The following is a 15,280-nucleotide window of genomic DNA, read 5'->3' as shown; positions in this document are numbered from 1 at the left end:
GTTGGCAAGGTAGTGTCTCTGCTTTTTAAGATGCTATCTAGGTTTGTCATTGCTTTTCGCCCCAGGAGGCAGGCATCTTTTAATTTTGTGACTGCTGTCATGAAAGGAGCACGCATACCCCTAAATATTTTGAAGCCTGCCCTAAAACCCTTTGAAATCCTCCAGCCGGGAAGCACAAAAATTCCATCCTGAAACAGCTTCTCCCGATCTCCTCCAGCCTGTTCTTTGCAGCCAGTCCGTTAAGTGATGGTTTAGGGAACTTTCCTGTGTCCTTCTCAGGAAGAAACCCAGAAAACAACCTTACCCAGGCAGACAGTGAGGGTGACAATCCTCCTTCTCTTAATAGCAGCCACCGCAAACGGCTCCTTTCCTCTCCGCCAGGGGCCTCGCAAGCTTCTAAGGCATGCCACACATTTTAAGCCGAGGGATGACTCTAATCTCCGCAGATGACTCAGAACCTCCCAGTTCTGGTTCCACAGGTGTGACAGCTACAATGCCGAGCAGAAAACAGGGAAATCCCCGACAGTCACCAGCTGCAACGGAGACACAAACTCTCCGCTGAGTATTACGCTTGGGTCAGAAATAAGAGAAGCCACCACTCTCCCCTAACCTCCATCACAACACTGTTATAGGAATTCTAAGGTCTCATATATATATATAAATCATATGTTCATCAATGTACAAGGCAAACACATACATAAGTATGTGAACCACGTGTCTGAAACAGTACAGGAGAGCAATCCTGAAGCCATTTTGACTCTCCCAGTGACCTCAGATATTCCTCTGCAGGAAGGGAGGCAAATGGGGAAAGCCTCCCCATTGTCTTTTTGCTTGCAAATCCTGTCTTAAGGGCATATTTGCGTATGAATAGGGTGAGCCTGTGACCTGGAGTCAGGAACTAATGTATTTACCATCACAAAAGGATGGCCAGGTTGCCCAGGCAATGCAATCAGTGACCATTATCAGGTATCCTGGCAGGCAGGATTTCTGCTGTAGGCCACCTCCTTCTGTGATGTATGTTTGATGCTTTTGGGGGGTGGTCTTTGGCTACAGGGTGGGCAATTTCAAAAGTACATATAAGGGCTTGCGCACCATTGTTCTGGGTTCTCCTCCCTCCTGCATGGGGTGAGTGGGGACTCTGTTGCAACAGTTTGATAAAGATCGGGCTTACTAGCCGCTTTGCTTCTCAATATTCTCTGGTTGGCCTCTGTTATTTTCTCCTACCAATAAGGAACCCACGTAAGGACTCTATATGGGCTTTTGGGTACCCCATAAGGGAAAAGGAGCAGTTTTTTTCTTATAACAATACTTTCCGGCATTGGTAACTGGATTTCCTTTTCCACCTCAGAAAATATTCAGGCAACCAGGCAACTACCAGACTTTTAGAAGACATCTGAAGGAAGCCCTGTTTAGGGAAGCTTTTAATGTTTGATGTATTACGGTATTTTAATATTTTGTGGCTGGGGAAGCCCAGCCAAATGGGCGGGGGTATAAATTATTATTATTATTATTATTACTATTATTATTATATCATAAGAGGAAGCAGTGACACAGCCTCAGAAACCCACAGAGCTCCTGAGCCGAACCCTGAAAAGACCATTGTGACGTGTGAACGAGAAAGAGGCCGCAATCTTGTTGCACGGTCGGAAATCAATCATGCTTTTTAAAAAAAAAAAAAGGGAAAGAGGCTGTGTGTGTAATACACATTTAGAGCACACCCAACCCAACAAGCATCTTGGGAACTGTAGTTTGCCCTGGATAAGGCTGCAATTCCCAGCACGCTTAAACAAACCGCCGAGTCTCCTTGCCTTGGTTTCAGGATGCAGGACGGTGCTCCTCCGCGACGGTTTCTTCCGATGATTTTTTGCAGCTGTCAACTTGCAAACAGCTTTAAGCCTCGGGGATCAGACAGATCCACAAAGGTGTCCGAGGGGGTGGGTTGGGGGGGGGGAGAAGTTGCTCTCCGTGGAAAAATCCCAGCTCCCTGCGATTAGCAGCAGTATCAGGAGCTGAGGAGACTTAAACGCCAAGGCTACGCATTCTTCTCTGTAGATTCCCTGGGGCATTCCTGCGCCTCAGGACGACTCCCAAACACCTAGACTGCGCTTGCCAAACCAGTCTTTTCGCTCCAGCAAAACTTGGCTTTCTCCTTGCGGTGTTGCATGGTTCTTTGCAGCCTGTTCAGAAGAGCGTGCTTGAATCGTGCTGGTTTTACTCCAAAAGGACGGTTACGTCCTCATTCCTTTCTAGCACTTGTATCTTGTCCTATCTATCTATCTATCTATCTATCTATCTATCTATCATATGGTTACCAGATTTTTTTCAATGAATCCGGGGACACTTTTTTTTTTAAAAGCTGAGTAGAATTCATGAGAAGAGAAGACTCCCTGGAAAAGACCCTGATGTTGGGAAAGATGGAGGGCACAAGGAGAAGGGGACGACAGAGGATGAGATGGATGGTTGGACAGTGTTCTCGAACCTACCAGCATGAGTTTGACCAAACTGCGGGAGGCAGTGGAAGACAGGAGTGCCTGGCGTGCTCTGGTCCAGGGGGTCACGAAGAGTCGGACATGACTAAATGATTAAACAACAACAACAACAACAACAACAACAACAACAGAATTGATGCTTTTGAATTGTGGTGCTGGAGGAGACTCTTGAGAGTCCCATGCACTGCAAGAAGATCAAACCTCTCCATTCTGAAGGAAATCAGCCCTGAGTGCTCACTGGAAGGACAGATCCTGAAGCTGAGGCTCCAAGACTTTGGCCACCTCCTGAGAAGAGAAGGCTCCCTGGAAAAGACCCTGATGTTGGGAAAGATGGAGGGCACAAGGAGAAGGGGACGACAGAGGACGAGATGGTGGACAGTGTTCTCGAAGCTACCAGCATGAGTGTGACCAAACTGCGGGAGGCAGTGGAAGACAGGAGTGCCTGGTGTGCTCTGGTCCATGGGGTCACGAAGAGTCGGACATGACTAAACAAACAAAACAAGGAAAAGCAAGACATTCCGGGATCAAATCAGAAACCGGGACGGCTTCTGCAAATCCCTGGAAAATAGGGGCACGTGTTTGCGTGTGCCCATTCTATACTGGCACTTTAGTTTGGTTTTATACCAGAAAACATCGGCCGTTCTGAAACCAGAAATGAACCAGAAGTCCTTGACCTTCCCCTTTTCAGTTCTCTGAGCTCCCTAGGAAGAAAGAATTATTTTGAAACTGCGTTGGTGGTTTTGTGTTTCCCCCGTATGGTGACTGCCGGGCAAAAGCCACATGGCTCCCTTCCGGAGGAGCTTGATTTAACATAGGGCCTGGCTGCTGGATCCGACCAAAGGCAGCCCAGGTATACCAGTGCCCTGTTTGCAGAGGGACTGACTAAATGCCCATGATGGGAAGATCAACAGCGGAAACCGAGCACAAGAGCATATCTCTGCACTTGGGATTCCCAGCTACTGTGACAGAGGATGACAAGATCTGCCTACTGGATCAGACCAACCTGAAGCCTGTCTGGAAGCCGCAGCAGGATTTATTCAAAAGAACCCTCCCCTAGCAACTGGGATTTTGATGTCTTTGTGGCCTTTGCATACCTTCCAACACGGTGAAGCCAAAAGCTGGGACACCATCTTCTCATTATTTTTTTTTAGTGCAACACAATTTCCCCTCCAAAAAAACACCACGTGCTTTGGGGCGCCATGCGAGATCACAGCCCTGGGGGAAAGCACTTTTTTCAAGGAGAGAATTGTGCTGAGAAATCACGTCAAACAAAATGGCCTCCGTGCTCTCGCGATAAAAACCAGGGTGTCCCGGCTTTTTGGGGACACTTGCCGGGTATGCCTTTGATCATCCGCAGAGCATAACCGCCGAGAATAGTGGCCATCGACTGCCCTCTCCTCTCCGAACCTGCCAAATCCTATTTGAAAGACACCTAGGTTGGTCCCGTTGCTGCTTCCAGTCATAGCTGTCAACTTACAGATTTGAAAATAAGGGACCAGCAGCCTCGAAAATAAGGGATCAGCAGCCAAAATAAGGGATTTTCAGAGCACAGGGATGTTCGACTTCTGAGCCCCTCCAAGCCAAAGGCAGAAAGCCCAGCCAGCAGCCAAACGAAGCCTCAAGCAGTGGTTCCCACAGCGCAGCAACCCGGCAAAGGGGATGCAGCAAGGGAAACCACCGTCCCCTCTCCGCTGGGAAGCGCTGAGCAAAGGCGAGTCCCCAGGCAATGCGGCCGATTTGATCGGCACAAGGCATGCAAGCTCCACCCCCCCAGTCGTTCTTAGACTCCTTATTGGGTGAGCAACGCAGCCAAGCAACACAGTTGGAGCCTCCCTCCTCCCTGGCCGGCAGGGAGGGAGGGAGAGGAGCTGCTTCCTTTGAAACCCGGGAAATTTACGGGACATCATCAATAAGGGACAGCAGCGGGACACGGCGCTGGGATAAGGGACTGTCCCGCCAAATAAGGGACGGTTGACAGCTATGCTTCCAGTGGGAGGGAGTTCCATAGTTCAACTATGTGCCATGTGAAGAAGGACTTTTCTTTCACCTGCCTTGAATCTTAAGAAAAAGCTAAGGGCTTAGAGGCTTACTGCTTCCAGCAATGGAGGCAGAGAGTCACCATCATGCCTAGTACCTATTGACAGCTGTATCTCCTCTGTAAATTTGTCTAATCTTCTTTTGAAGCTATCCCAATTGGCAGCCATCTTGTCGATAGCTCAGCTAGTAGAGCACAAGACTCTTGAGCGAAGGGTTGCGAGTTCGAGTCCTACGTCGGGCAAAAGACTCTTGCATTGCAGGGGGTTGGACTAGATCAGGGGTCGGGCAAGGTTTACCTCGCCTGGGCTGGTTCACTACCGCGGAGATCATTCCGTGGGCGGAGATCATTCCATGGGCCGGATCGCGTCTGCGTAGATGCGATTTCCAGTGTCTGCACCTGCACAGACGCATGTGCGATTTCCGGCGCCGTGGAAGCTAGTCCCCGCTCCGCGCTGTGCCGTTTTAGCGCAGCGCGTGGGGACTCGCTAAGCGGGCGGCTTGATTTGGAGGCGGCTCATGGGCCAGTTAAATGACTCCCATGAGCTGCTTTTGGCCCATAGGCCGAAGGTTGCCGACCCCTGGACTAGATGATTCTCAGGGTCCAACAGCAGCCCCACATGAAACACATTATGTGTGTGGAAGCGGTTGTTGCTGTGTGTGCCTGTCAGTGCTGGATTTATGTATAAGCTAAACAAGCTCTAGCTTAGGATCCACTCTTTTGAGCGCCCCCAAGAAAATCAAAGGGGGAAAAAAACTGGATGCACATTTCCAAAATATAAGATAAAAAACAAATAAAATAAAACTTACATACAGCAACAGTGTTTTGTGCTATGACGGCTTCTATTTGTTAGGTGCAAATGGCTTTAGATACCTATTAGGTCCATCAATTACCATATAGCATATATTCAACACAAAAAACAGCGACCATTTTTTGTTGACAGAGGACAGCTGGACATAGAAAGGGCCCCATTACCTTCAGTAGCTGAGGGCCTGATCAAAACTTAAATCCGGCCCTGGCGTGCCTGTCCATCTGTCCCCTTTTTTCAGGTGAATTGGTTTCATTTCTTTACAAGTTTGCCTCTTTCCGCATTTCAAGCGCTAGACCTCATGAAATGAGTCATGTCCCCCAGGGAGAAGAATAAGAAAGGAAAAAAACAACACCAAAAAAGAAAACCCCATACATAGAACAGACTGTGCTTTCAGTTCCTTCTGCCTCCTGGGGAGGAAATCACATGGGTCACACTCGGACCCCTTTTCAGGGGTTTCTTTCAGTGGCTCTCATTACTCCACCCCCCCCCCCCCCAGTTTGGAAAGGCAAAGGAATGGATGGGGTGGGTGACTATAGTTATTTATATCCCGCCTTTCCCCCGAACCAAGATTCAGGGTGGCTTACGAAAATTAAAACAGAGATAAAAGACAAAAGGCTACTATTCAAATAAGTATTGCAGGCGTACCTTGGAGCCCAAATGCCTTGCAAGTCAAACGTTTTGGCTCCCGGATTTGCGGACGTGCTTTGGAACCCAAACGTCCGACGAGGCTTCTGATTGGCTGCAGGAGCTTCCTGCAGCCAATCGGAAGCCTTGTCTTGGTTTCTGAACATTTTGGAAGTCGGACGGACTTCTGGAACGGATTCCGTTCGACTTCCGAGGTACCGCTGTATAGTCAAATGAAATCGTGGGCAGGATTCGAGATGGGAGCAGCAACAAACAACTGATAAAATGATTGTACTAAAGGTAAAAAAGTTGTTGTTGTTTAGTCGTTTAGTCGTGTCCGACTCTTTGTGACCCCCTGGACCAGAGCACGCCAGGCACTCCTGTCTTCCACTGCCTCCCACAGTTTGGTCAAACTCATGCTGGTAGCTTGGAGAACACTGTCCCACCATCTCGTCCTCTGTCGTCCCCTTCTCCTTGTGCCCTCCATCTTTCCCAACATCAGGGTCTTTTCCAGGGAGTCTTCTCATGAGGTGGCCAAAGTCTTGGAGCCTCAGCTTCAGGATCTGTCCTTCCAGTGAGCACTCAGGGCTGATTTCCTTCAGAATGGAGAGGTTTGATCTTCTTGCAGTCCATGGGACTCTCAAGAGTCTCCTCCAGCACCAGAATTCAAAAGCATCCATTCTTCGGTGATCAGCCTTCTTTATGGTCCAGCTCTCACTTCCATACATCACTACTGGGGAAACCAGAGCTTTAACTATACGGACCTTTGTTGGCAAGGTGATGTCTCTGCTTTTTAAGATGCTGTCTAGGCTTGTCATTGCTTTTCTCCCAAGAAGCAGGTGTCTTTTAAAGGTAAAAAGGTAAAGGACGCTTAAGTCCAGCTGAATTTGACTATGGGGTGTGGTACTCCTCTCGCTTTCAGGGCGAGGGAGGCGACGTTTGCCCACAGACAGCTTTCCGGGTCATGCGTCTAGCATGACTAAACAGCTTCTGGCGCAACGGAACACCGTGATGGAAGCCAGAGCGCACGGAAATGCCGTTTACCTTCCTGCCATAGTGGTACCTATTTATCTACTTGCACTAGTGTGCTTTCAAACTGCTAGGTTGGCAGGAGCAGGGACCGAGCAACGGGAACTCACCCCGTCGCGGGGATTCGAACCGCCAGCCTTCTGATCAGCAAGCCCAAGAGGCTCAGTGGTTTAGACCGCAGCGCCACCTGCTCCCCTGATTGTACAGGGTTTCTTTTGTAACTGATGTCTGGTGCATAATGTAGCAGAGAAGGGTTTGATGATAAACACTCTGGATGTGAAGGTGGAAAGTTAACACAGGAAGCCATGTGCTTGTTTGATGTGAAACCAATTTGTGAAACTTTGGGGGGAAAGCATAGGAGATAATTGTTTGGAAGTAACTCGATAATATAATTATAAAACAATATAAAAGGAAAAACAAATCTGTTGAAATACGGTTAACAAAAACAGCACACAAACTAAAGAAACATGAAGGGGGGGGAATCAAATCTATTGAAATACGGCTAATAAAAGACAACATTTAAAAGCCCTTTCATTAAAGACAAAGTCAGTTCCCCCAAATCTGCTGGAATAAGACAGTCTTTTCCTTCCTGCAAAAGGGCAGCTGGTCTGGCTTTCTCAGGAAGGGAGTTCCCTGGGGGCAGCCACCACTGAAAAGGCCACTCAAAGGTGTCTCGGTGCAAGGGGAACGAATATCTGATCACGGACCTCACCTTCGTCTCCTCTCCTTGCATGTCCCTCAAATCTTGCTCTGGAAGTTTGGGAGAGCCTTCAGCGTAGATTTGGGAGGAGAGGAAGGTGAAGTCTTGTTGTTTATTGCCCTGCTTGGGCCACGGGTCACACCCAGCCAGCTTCTGAGCTGGGATTTGGAGCTCTGACTGCTCAGCGAGAGAATCGGCCGACTCCCAGAAGGCAGCCGTCGGTGTCAGCGGGTGAATAAGCCTCTTCTGTGGGGTATTGCACAACGGCAGGCGCGGCACTTCCACCTTTTCCGGACGGGAGCAGGTGGAGGGAAAAGGCCTCTCAGGTACCAGCAACGATGACAAAACCGGGAGCACCCAGAGTCGTCGGACTGGCCTCCGCCGTTGCTTGAGGGGGTGCAGAGAAGCCCAAATGTGTGCAAACAGCGCAGGGTGCTTTGTGCAAAACGTTGTTGGGAACTGTGATTAGCGAGTGGCGTCCCGGCTCAACCGTTAGGCGGATTTGGGCGGATGCCTCAGGCGGCGGGTGCTGAGGGGCGGAGATGTTGCAGGACAGAGGGGTGCACAGCCATCTCTGACACTCACCTCTTGGGTAGGGTGTGGGGCAGCTTCCCATTGCCTGTCTGGTCAGGGTTTGTACATGGAATGGGGAGAGTGCCCCATCTTGACCATTGCAGACGTCGAGAGATTTTACTTTCTTGGGCTCCATGATCACTGCAGATGGTGACAGCAGCCGCGAAATTAAAAGACGCCTGCTTCTTGGGAGAAAAGCAATGACAAACCTAGACATCATCTTAAAAAGCAGAGACATCACCTTGCCAACAAAGGTCCGTATAGTTAAAGCCATGGTTTTCCCAGTAGTGATGTATGGAAGTGAGAACTGGACCATAAAGGAGGCTGATCGCCGAAGAATGGATGCTTTTGAATTCTGGTGCTGGAGAAGACTCTTGAGAGTCCCATGGACTGCAAGAAGATCAAACCTCTCCATTCTTAAGGAAATCAGCCCTGAGTGCTCATTGGAAGGACAGATCCTGAAGCTGAGGCTCCAAGACTTTGGCCACCTCATGAGAAGAGAAGACTCCCTGAAAAAGACCCTGATGTTGGGGAAGATGGAGGGCACAAGGAGAAGGGGACGACAGAGGACGAGATGGTGGGACAGTGTTCTCGAAGAGACCAACATGAGTTTGACCAAACTGCGGGAGGCAGTGGAAGACAGGAGTGCCTGGCGTGCTCTGGTCCAGGGGTCACGAAGAGTCGGACACAACTAAACGATTCAACAACAACAACCCTAACAATAAGGTGGTTCCTAAAAACATACCTGCCAAGAATCTAAGGCCAAGGTGAATAGATGTGTCTTCAGCATTTGCTAGAAGCTGTGCAATGAAGAGGCCAGAGGCACCTCTTTGGGGAGGGAATTCCACAGCTTAGGGGCCACCACCGAGAAGGCCCTCTGAAGGTGGAGCAGCTACCAAGAAGGCCCCCTCTGTAGTTCTCAGCCCCCGAGAGGGTCTGTAGGGTAGAAACAAGCCTTTCACGTATTTGCGGCCTGAGTTCCTCAAGGCTTTAAGCACCCATGTGAGCACCTTGAATACAGCAGCATTTTCCTACAAGACTGAGCTGAACCGAATTCTTTGCAATGCCATCAAAATGAGACCACATGCTCCGGTGACCTTCTCAAAATCGTCTCCTTGCATTCTTGGTGCTAAGCTCTCAATTTATGGTCCTGTGGACTGCCCTGAAGAGATTCTGAGGCTTAACCTCACAACAAGCCCCAGGCCCCGATCCCCCTAACCGGTTCAGCCGGCGTTACTCGGATTTCGGCAGCACCGAAACACCCTGACCTTGCTGCATTGGGCGCTGGAGACCTCTGTTTGCTTTAGGTCATTCGCCCTCACTTAATATCAACACTTTCAATTCGGCGGCAGCCCTGGACCGGAGATGAAAATAGTTTATTTCAAGCCCAATGAGGAAAGTGCAATGAAGCCTAGTAGAAGGCTGTTGTTGTTGTTTAGTCGTGTCTGACACTTCATGGCCCCCTGGACCAGAGCACACCAGGCACTCCTGTCTTCCACTGCCTCCCTCATGCTGGTAGCTTCGAGAACACTGTCCCACCATCTCGTCCTCTGTCGTCCCCTTCTCCAGGGCCAGATGAACTGCATCCAAGAGTATTAAAAGAACTGGCAGATGTGATCTCAGAACCACTGGCAGTCATCTTTGAGAATTCCTGGAGAACAGGCGAAGTCCCGGCAGACTGGAGGAGGGCAAATGTTGTCCCTATTTTCAAAAAGGGGAAAAGAGAGGACCCAAATAATTACCGCCCAGTCAGTCTGACATCAATACCAGGGAAGATTCTGGAGCAGATCATTAAGCAAACAGTCTGTGAGCACCTAGAAAGGAATGCTGTGATCACCAATAGTCAGCATGGATTTCTGAAAAATAAGTCATGTCAGACTAACCTGATCTCGTTTTTTAACAGAATTACAAGCCTGCTAGATGAAGGGAACACATTGGATGTAGCCTACCTTGATTTCAGCAAGGCATTTGACAAGGTGCCCCATGATATTCTTGTAAAGAAGCTGGTAAAATGTGGTCTTGACTATGCTACCACTCAGTGGATTTGTAACTGGCTGACTGACCAAACCCTAAGGGTGCTCATCAATGGTTCCTCTTCATCCTGGAGAAGAGTGACTAGTGGGGTGCCACAGGGTTCTGTCTTGGGCCCGGTCTTATTCAACATCTTTATCAACGACTTGGATGATGGACTCAAAGGCATCCTGATCAAATTTGCAGATGACACCAAACTGGGAGGGGTGGCTAACACCCCAGAGGACAGGATGACACTTCAAAACGACCTTGACAGATTAGAGAACTGGGCCAAAACAAACAAGATGAATTTTAACAGGGAGAAATGTAAAGTATTGCACTTGGGCAAAAAAAATGAGAGGCACAAATACAAGATGGGTGACACCTGGCTTGAGAGCAGTACATGTGAAAAGGATCTAGGAGTCTTGGTTGACCACAAACTTGACATGAGCCAACAGTGTGACGCGGCAGCTAAAAAAGCCAATGCAATTCTGGGCTGCATCAATAGGAGTATAGCATCTAGATCAAGGGAAGTAATAGTGCCACTGTATTCTGCTCTGGTCAGACCTCACCTGGAGTACTGTGTCCAGCTCTGGGCACCACAGTTCAAGAAGGACACTGACAAACTGGAACGTGTCCAGAGGAGGGCAACCAAAATGGTCAAAGGCCTGGAAACGATGCCTTATGAGGAACGGCTAAGGGAGCTGGGCATGTTTAGCCTGGAGAAGAGGAGGTTAAGGGGTGATATGATAGCCATGTTCAAATATATAAAAGGATGTCACATAGAGGAGGGAGAAAGGTTGTTTTCTGCTGCTCCAGAGAAGCGGACATGGAGCAATGGATCCAAACTACAAGAAAGAAGATTCCACCTAAACATTAGGAAGAACTTCCTGACAGTAAGAGCTGTTCGACAGTGGAATTTGCTGCCAAGGAGTGTGGTGGAGTCTCCTTCTTTGGAGGTCTTTAAGCAGAGGCTTGACAACCATATGTCAGGAGTGCTCTGATGGTGTTTCCTGCTTGGCAGGGGGTTGGACTCGATGGCCCTTGTGGTCTCTTCCAACTCTATGATTCTATGATTCTATGATTCCTTGTGCCCTCCATCTTTCCCAGCATCAGGGTCTTTTCCAGGGAGTCTTCTCTTCTCATGAGGTGGCCAAAGTCTTGGCGCCTCAGCTTCACGATCTGTCCTTCCAGTGAGCACTCAGGGCTGATTTCCTTCAGAATGGATCGGTTTGATCTTCTTGCAGTCCATGGGACTCTCAAGAGTCTCCTCCATCACCAGAATTCAAAAGCATCAATTCTTCGGCAATCAGCCTTCTTTATGGTCCAGCTCTCGCTTCCATACAGCACTACTGGGAAAACCATGTTGTTGTTTAGTCGTTTAGTCATGTCCAACTCTTTGTGACCCCCTGGACCAGAGCACGCCAGGAACTCCTGTCTTCCATTGCCTCCCGCAGTTTGGCCAAACTCATCTTGGTCTCTTTGAGAACACTGTCCAGCCATCTCGTCCTCTGTCATCCCCTTCTCCTTGTGCCCTCCATCTTTCCCAAATTCAGGGTCTTTTCCAGGGAGTCTTCTCTTCTCATGAGGTGGGCAAAGTCTTGGAGCCTCAGCTTCAGGATCTGTCCTTCCAGTGAGCACTCAGTAAAAGGTATATTATTATTATTATTATTATTATTATTATTATTATTAATATTATTATTACTAATAATAATTTATTATTTATACCCCGTCCATCTGGCCCCAGCCACTCTGGGTGGCTTGCAACCGAATATTAAAAACACAATACAGCATCGAACATTTAAAAACTTCCATAAACAGGGCTGCCTTCAGATGTCTTCTAAAAGTAAGATAGTTGCTTATTGCCTTGACATCTGAAGGGAGGGCGTTCCACAGGGCAGGCGCCACCACCGAGAAGGCCCTCTGCCTGGTTCCCTGCAACCTCACTTCTCGCAGGGAGGGAACTGACAGAAGGTCCTCGACGCTGGACCTCAGTGTCCGGGCAGAACGATGCGGGTGGAGACGCTCCTTCAGGTCTACTGGGCCGAGGCCATTTAGGGCTTTCAAGGTCAGCACCAACACTTTGAATTGTGCTCGGAAACAGACTGCGAGCCAATGCAGGTCTTTCAGGTTACCGTATTTTTCGCTCCATAGGACGCACTTTTTCCCCTCCAAAAATGAAGGGGAAATGTGTGTGCGTCCTATGGGGCGAATGCAGGCTTTCGCTGAAGCCTGGAGAGCGAGAGGCATCGGTGCGCACCGACCCCTCTCGCTCTCCAGGCTTCAGGAAGCTATCCGCAAGCCTTGCAAGCCTGGTGGGAGTTCCCGCGGGCTCACAAGGCTTGCAGGCAGCAGCCTGCAGCCCCAGCGAGTGTCTGCAAGCCATGCGCGCCCGGCAGGAGGTCCCGCTGAGCGCGCGAGGCTTGGGGCGGCAGCCTGTCGCCCGAAGCACGGGGAGCCCTCCGGAGGGTGCCCCGTGCTTCTTGCAGGTGTGCACAAGGCTTGGGGCGGCAGCCGCGGCGGGGGGGGGGCATAATTTTTTTTATTCATTTCCCCCCCCAAAAAACGAGGTGCGTCCTATGGGCCGGTGCGCCCTATAGAACGAAAAATACGGTATGTGTTATGTGGTCTTAGTGGCTGCTCCCAGTCACCAGTCTAGCTGCCACATTCTGGATTAATTGCAGTTTCTGAGTCACCTTCAAAGGTAGCCCCACGGAGAGCGCATTGCAGTAGTCCAAGCGGGCGATAACCAGAGCCTGGACCACTCCGGCGATAAAGTCCACGGGCAGGTAGGGTTTCATCCTGCATACCAGATGGAGCTGGTAGACAGCTGCCCTGGACACAGAATTGACCTGCACCACCATGGACAGCTGTGAGTCCAAAATGACTCCCAGGCTGCACACCTGGTCCTTCAGGGGCACAGTTGCCCCATTCAGGACCAGGGAATCCCCCAGACCCGCCCACCCCCTGTCCCCCCAAAACAGTACTTCTGTCTTGTCAGGATTCAACCTCAATCTGTTAGCCGTCATCCATCCTCTAACCGCCTCCAGACACTCACACAAGACCTTCACTGCCTTCACTGGTTCTGATTTAAGAGAGAGGTAGAGTTGGGTATCATCCGCATACTGATGAACACCCAGCCCAAACCCCCTGATGATCTCTCCCAGCGGCTTCATGTAGATGTTAAAAAGCATAGGTAGTCACTGCCTTTGCTCTTTCAAGCTGACCTTGGTTTTTAGAAGGGGGGAGGAATGGAGAGAATGGAGAGTTGAGTTTCCCAGCGCCAATATTAATTACAGCTCCTATTTGCCCTGTTTCCTCTTGAAAACCTTCAGCAAAGGAGATAACCCAGGATATTCAAGCGATTTCCGCCTGGGCACTGTTACAGACGGCCAAATCCCGGCTATGTCCGGTAAATTTTGGACGTTTGGCAACCCTACTTTAAGACTGCCCATGTGTCCTGATTTTTTTATGCTGAAGGACCGCTCCCAAATTGATCACACAGCCCTAGCAACATTACTGGAGGTCATTACCGCCAAGCCAAAACCTTCGTATCAGATTTGTGCATTATTCCATGGGTCTGAGAAAGTGCCTTTTAAGTACAGAAACTGGTAACAGGGACAGAAATCAGCTATTTCAGCATTTCAGCTTTGGCTGGAAAGCAAACTTCTAAGTCTTCGTGGTTGCGAAAACTGGCAATGCCTGGGCAAAATGTTGGAAGTCAGAGAGGGCTGGGAAAAGGGAATGTTGAACTGACTTCATCGCCCCTTCCCCAGGATTAGCTGAAGCTGAATAAATTTTTGCAAAGTACGTAGATACGTGAATGTCATTGGCAGAATTATCGGCAGCCACAGGATCAGTTTTTCACTGCAGGGGAAGGGAAGTTTAATTGTGCAAGCAGAAGTCTGTTGCACAATGGGATTTCTGAACTGAGCGCAGCGCTGTCTGCTGTTGCCTCTTCTAAATAAAGCAATTTAGAACATTCATAAACTACCAGCTCACAAAAAGATATCATGGTGGTGTACATCAAAGGCATTACAACATCTAGAAATAATAAAATACTGTGCAAATGACACAAGACTGAACCCAATTAATTCTCTAAATGCACCTGGAAATATAAAAGATATATTTTCAGCGGGGTGCAAAATACTTGAATTGCAGGTGTCTGTCTGATTTCAATAAAAACCATATTTCAAATAACTGGTGTCACTATACTTCATTTTTGCAATCACTTTTAACCCACAAAGGGCTTCACAATATTTACCATTTTACCAGGTAGGTCAATATAGTTCCATTTTACAGATGGGGAACTGAGGCTGGGACACTGCCCAAGGCCACACTGTGAATCCAGTGCAGAGGTGAGTCTTGAACCCAGACCCCAGTCCAGTTCTTATATTCAAGCAGCTGCTTTCATTTTCTATTTTTTCTGCTCACTCCTTATGGAGAGATCAGGGCAAGCTAAATTTTCAAGGAATGCTGAGAAAACTCCAAGGGAAATTTTCAAGGAACGCTGAGAAAACTCCAAGGGAAAAGAGATGTATACTGAGTTAAGACAAACGTTTCAGAGAACTGGTGAAATGAAATCCATTTGCTTCTGTCCAAATATACCCATTTCTCCCTGAGATTAAGAGCAGGGGTCAGCAAACTTTTCCAGCAGGGGGCCGGTCCACTGTCCCTCGGGCCTTGTGGGGGGCCAGACCATATTTGGAAAAAAATGAACGAATTCCTATGCCCCACAAATAACCCAGAGATGCATTTTAAATAAAAGGACACATTCTACTCCTGTAAAAACATGCTGATTCCCAGACCGTCTGCAGGCTGGATTGAGAAGGCGTTTGGGCCGGATCCGGCCCCTGGGCCTTAGTTTGCCTACCCATAATTAAGAGTTTTTCTTCTGGAGGGTGGGATGCTTTGCTTCCAATAGAAAACTTCCCACCCTAATTCCTGGAGCGATTTTGCAGAGTTAAACCCAGTGTTAGAAATTAGCCAGGCGCCAGGCACGTTTTGCA

General features: G+C 48.9%; 1 protein-coding gene across 5 annotated transcripts in view; it reads right to left on the bottom strand.

Annotated features, from left to right (window-relative positions):
• The window catches only part of IRF5 (interferon regulatory factor 5), a 48,215-nt gene that overhangs the window by 21,607 nt on the left and 11,328 nt on the right, over positions 1-15,280 (bottom strand). The window contains exons 1-2 of one of the 5 annotated variants that reach the window (XM_081023016.1): positions 8,274-8,452; positions 305-533 (exon numbers count right to left, since the gene is read on the bottom strand). The exons of 1 other annotated variant lie outside the window; for it this stretch is intronic. Coding sequence is in view for 1 of the 4 variants with exons in the window: in XM_081023013.1 (XP_080879139.1) it covers positions 698-820 (123 nt within the window). In the remaining 3 variants the exon portion in view is untranslated. Of the gene's footprint in view, positions 1-304; positions 534-697; positions 1,018-8,273; positions 8,453-15,280 lie in introns of those variants that run through there. 3 more of the 5 variants (XM_081023017.1, XM_081023015.1, XM_081023013.1) reach the window with 3 other exon arrangements.

The sequence above is a fragment of the Podarcis pityusensis genome (assembly GCF_964106645.2).
Source record: "Podarcis pityusensis genome assembly, chromosome: 10".
Lineage (NCBI taxonomy): Eukaryota > Metazoa > Chordata > Lepidosauria > Squamata > Lacertidae > Podarcis > Podarcis pityusensis.
This window is presented reverse-complemented; position numbering and strand designations above follow the sequence as displayed.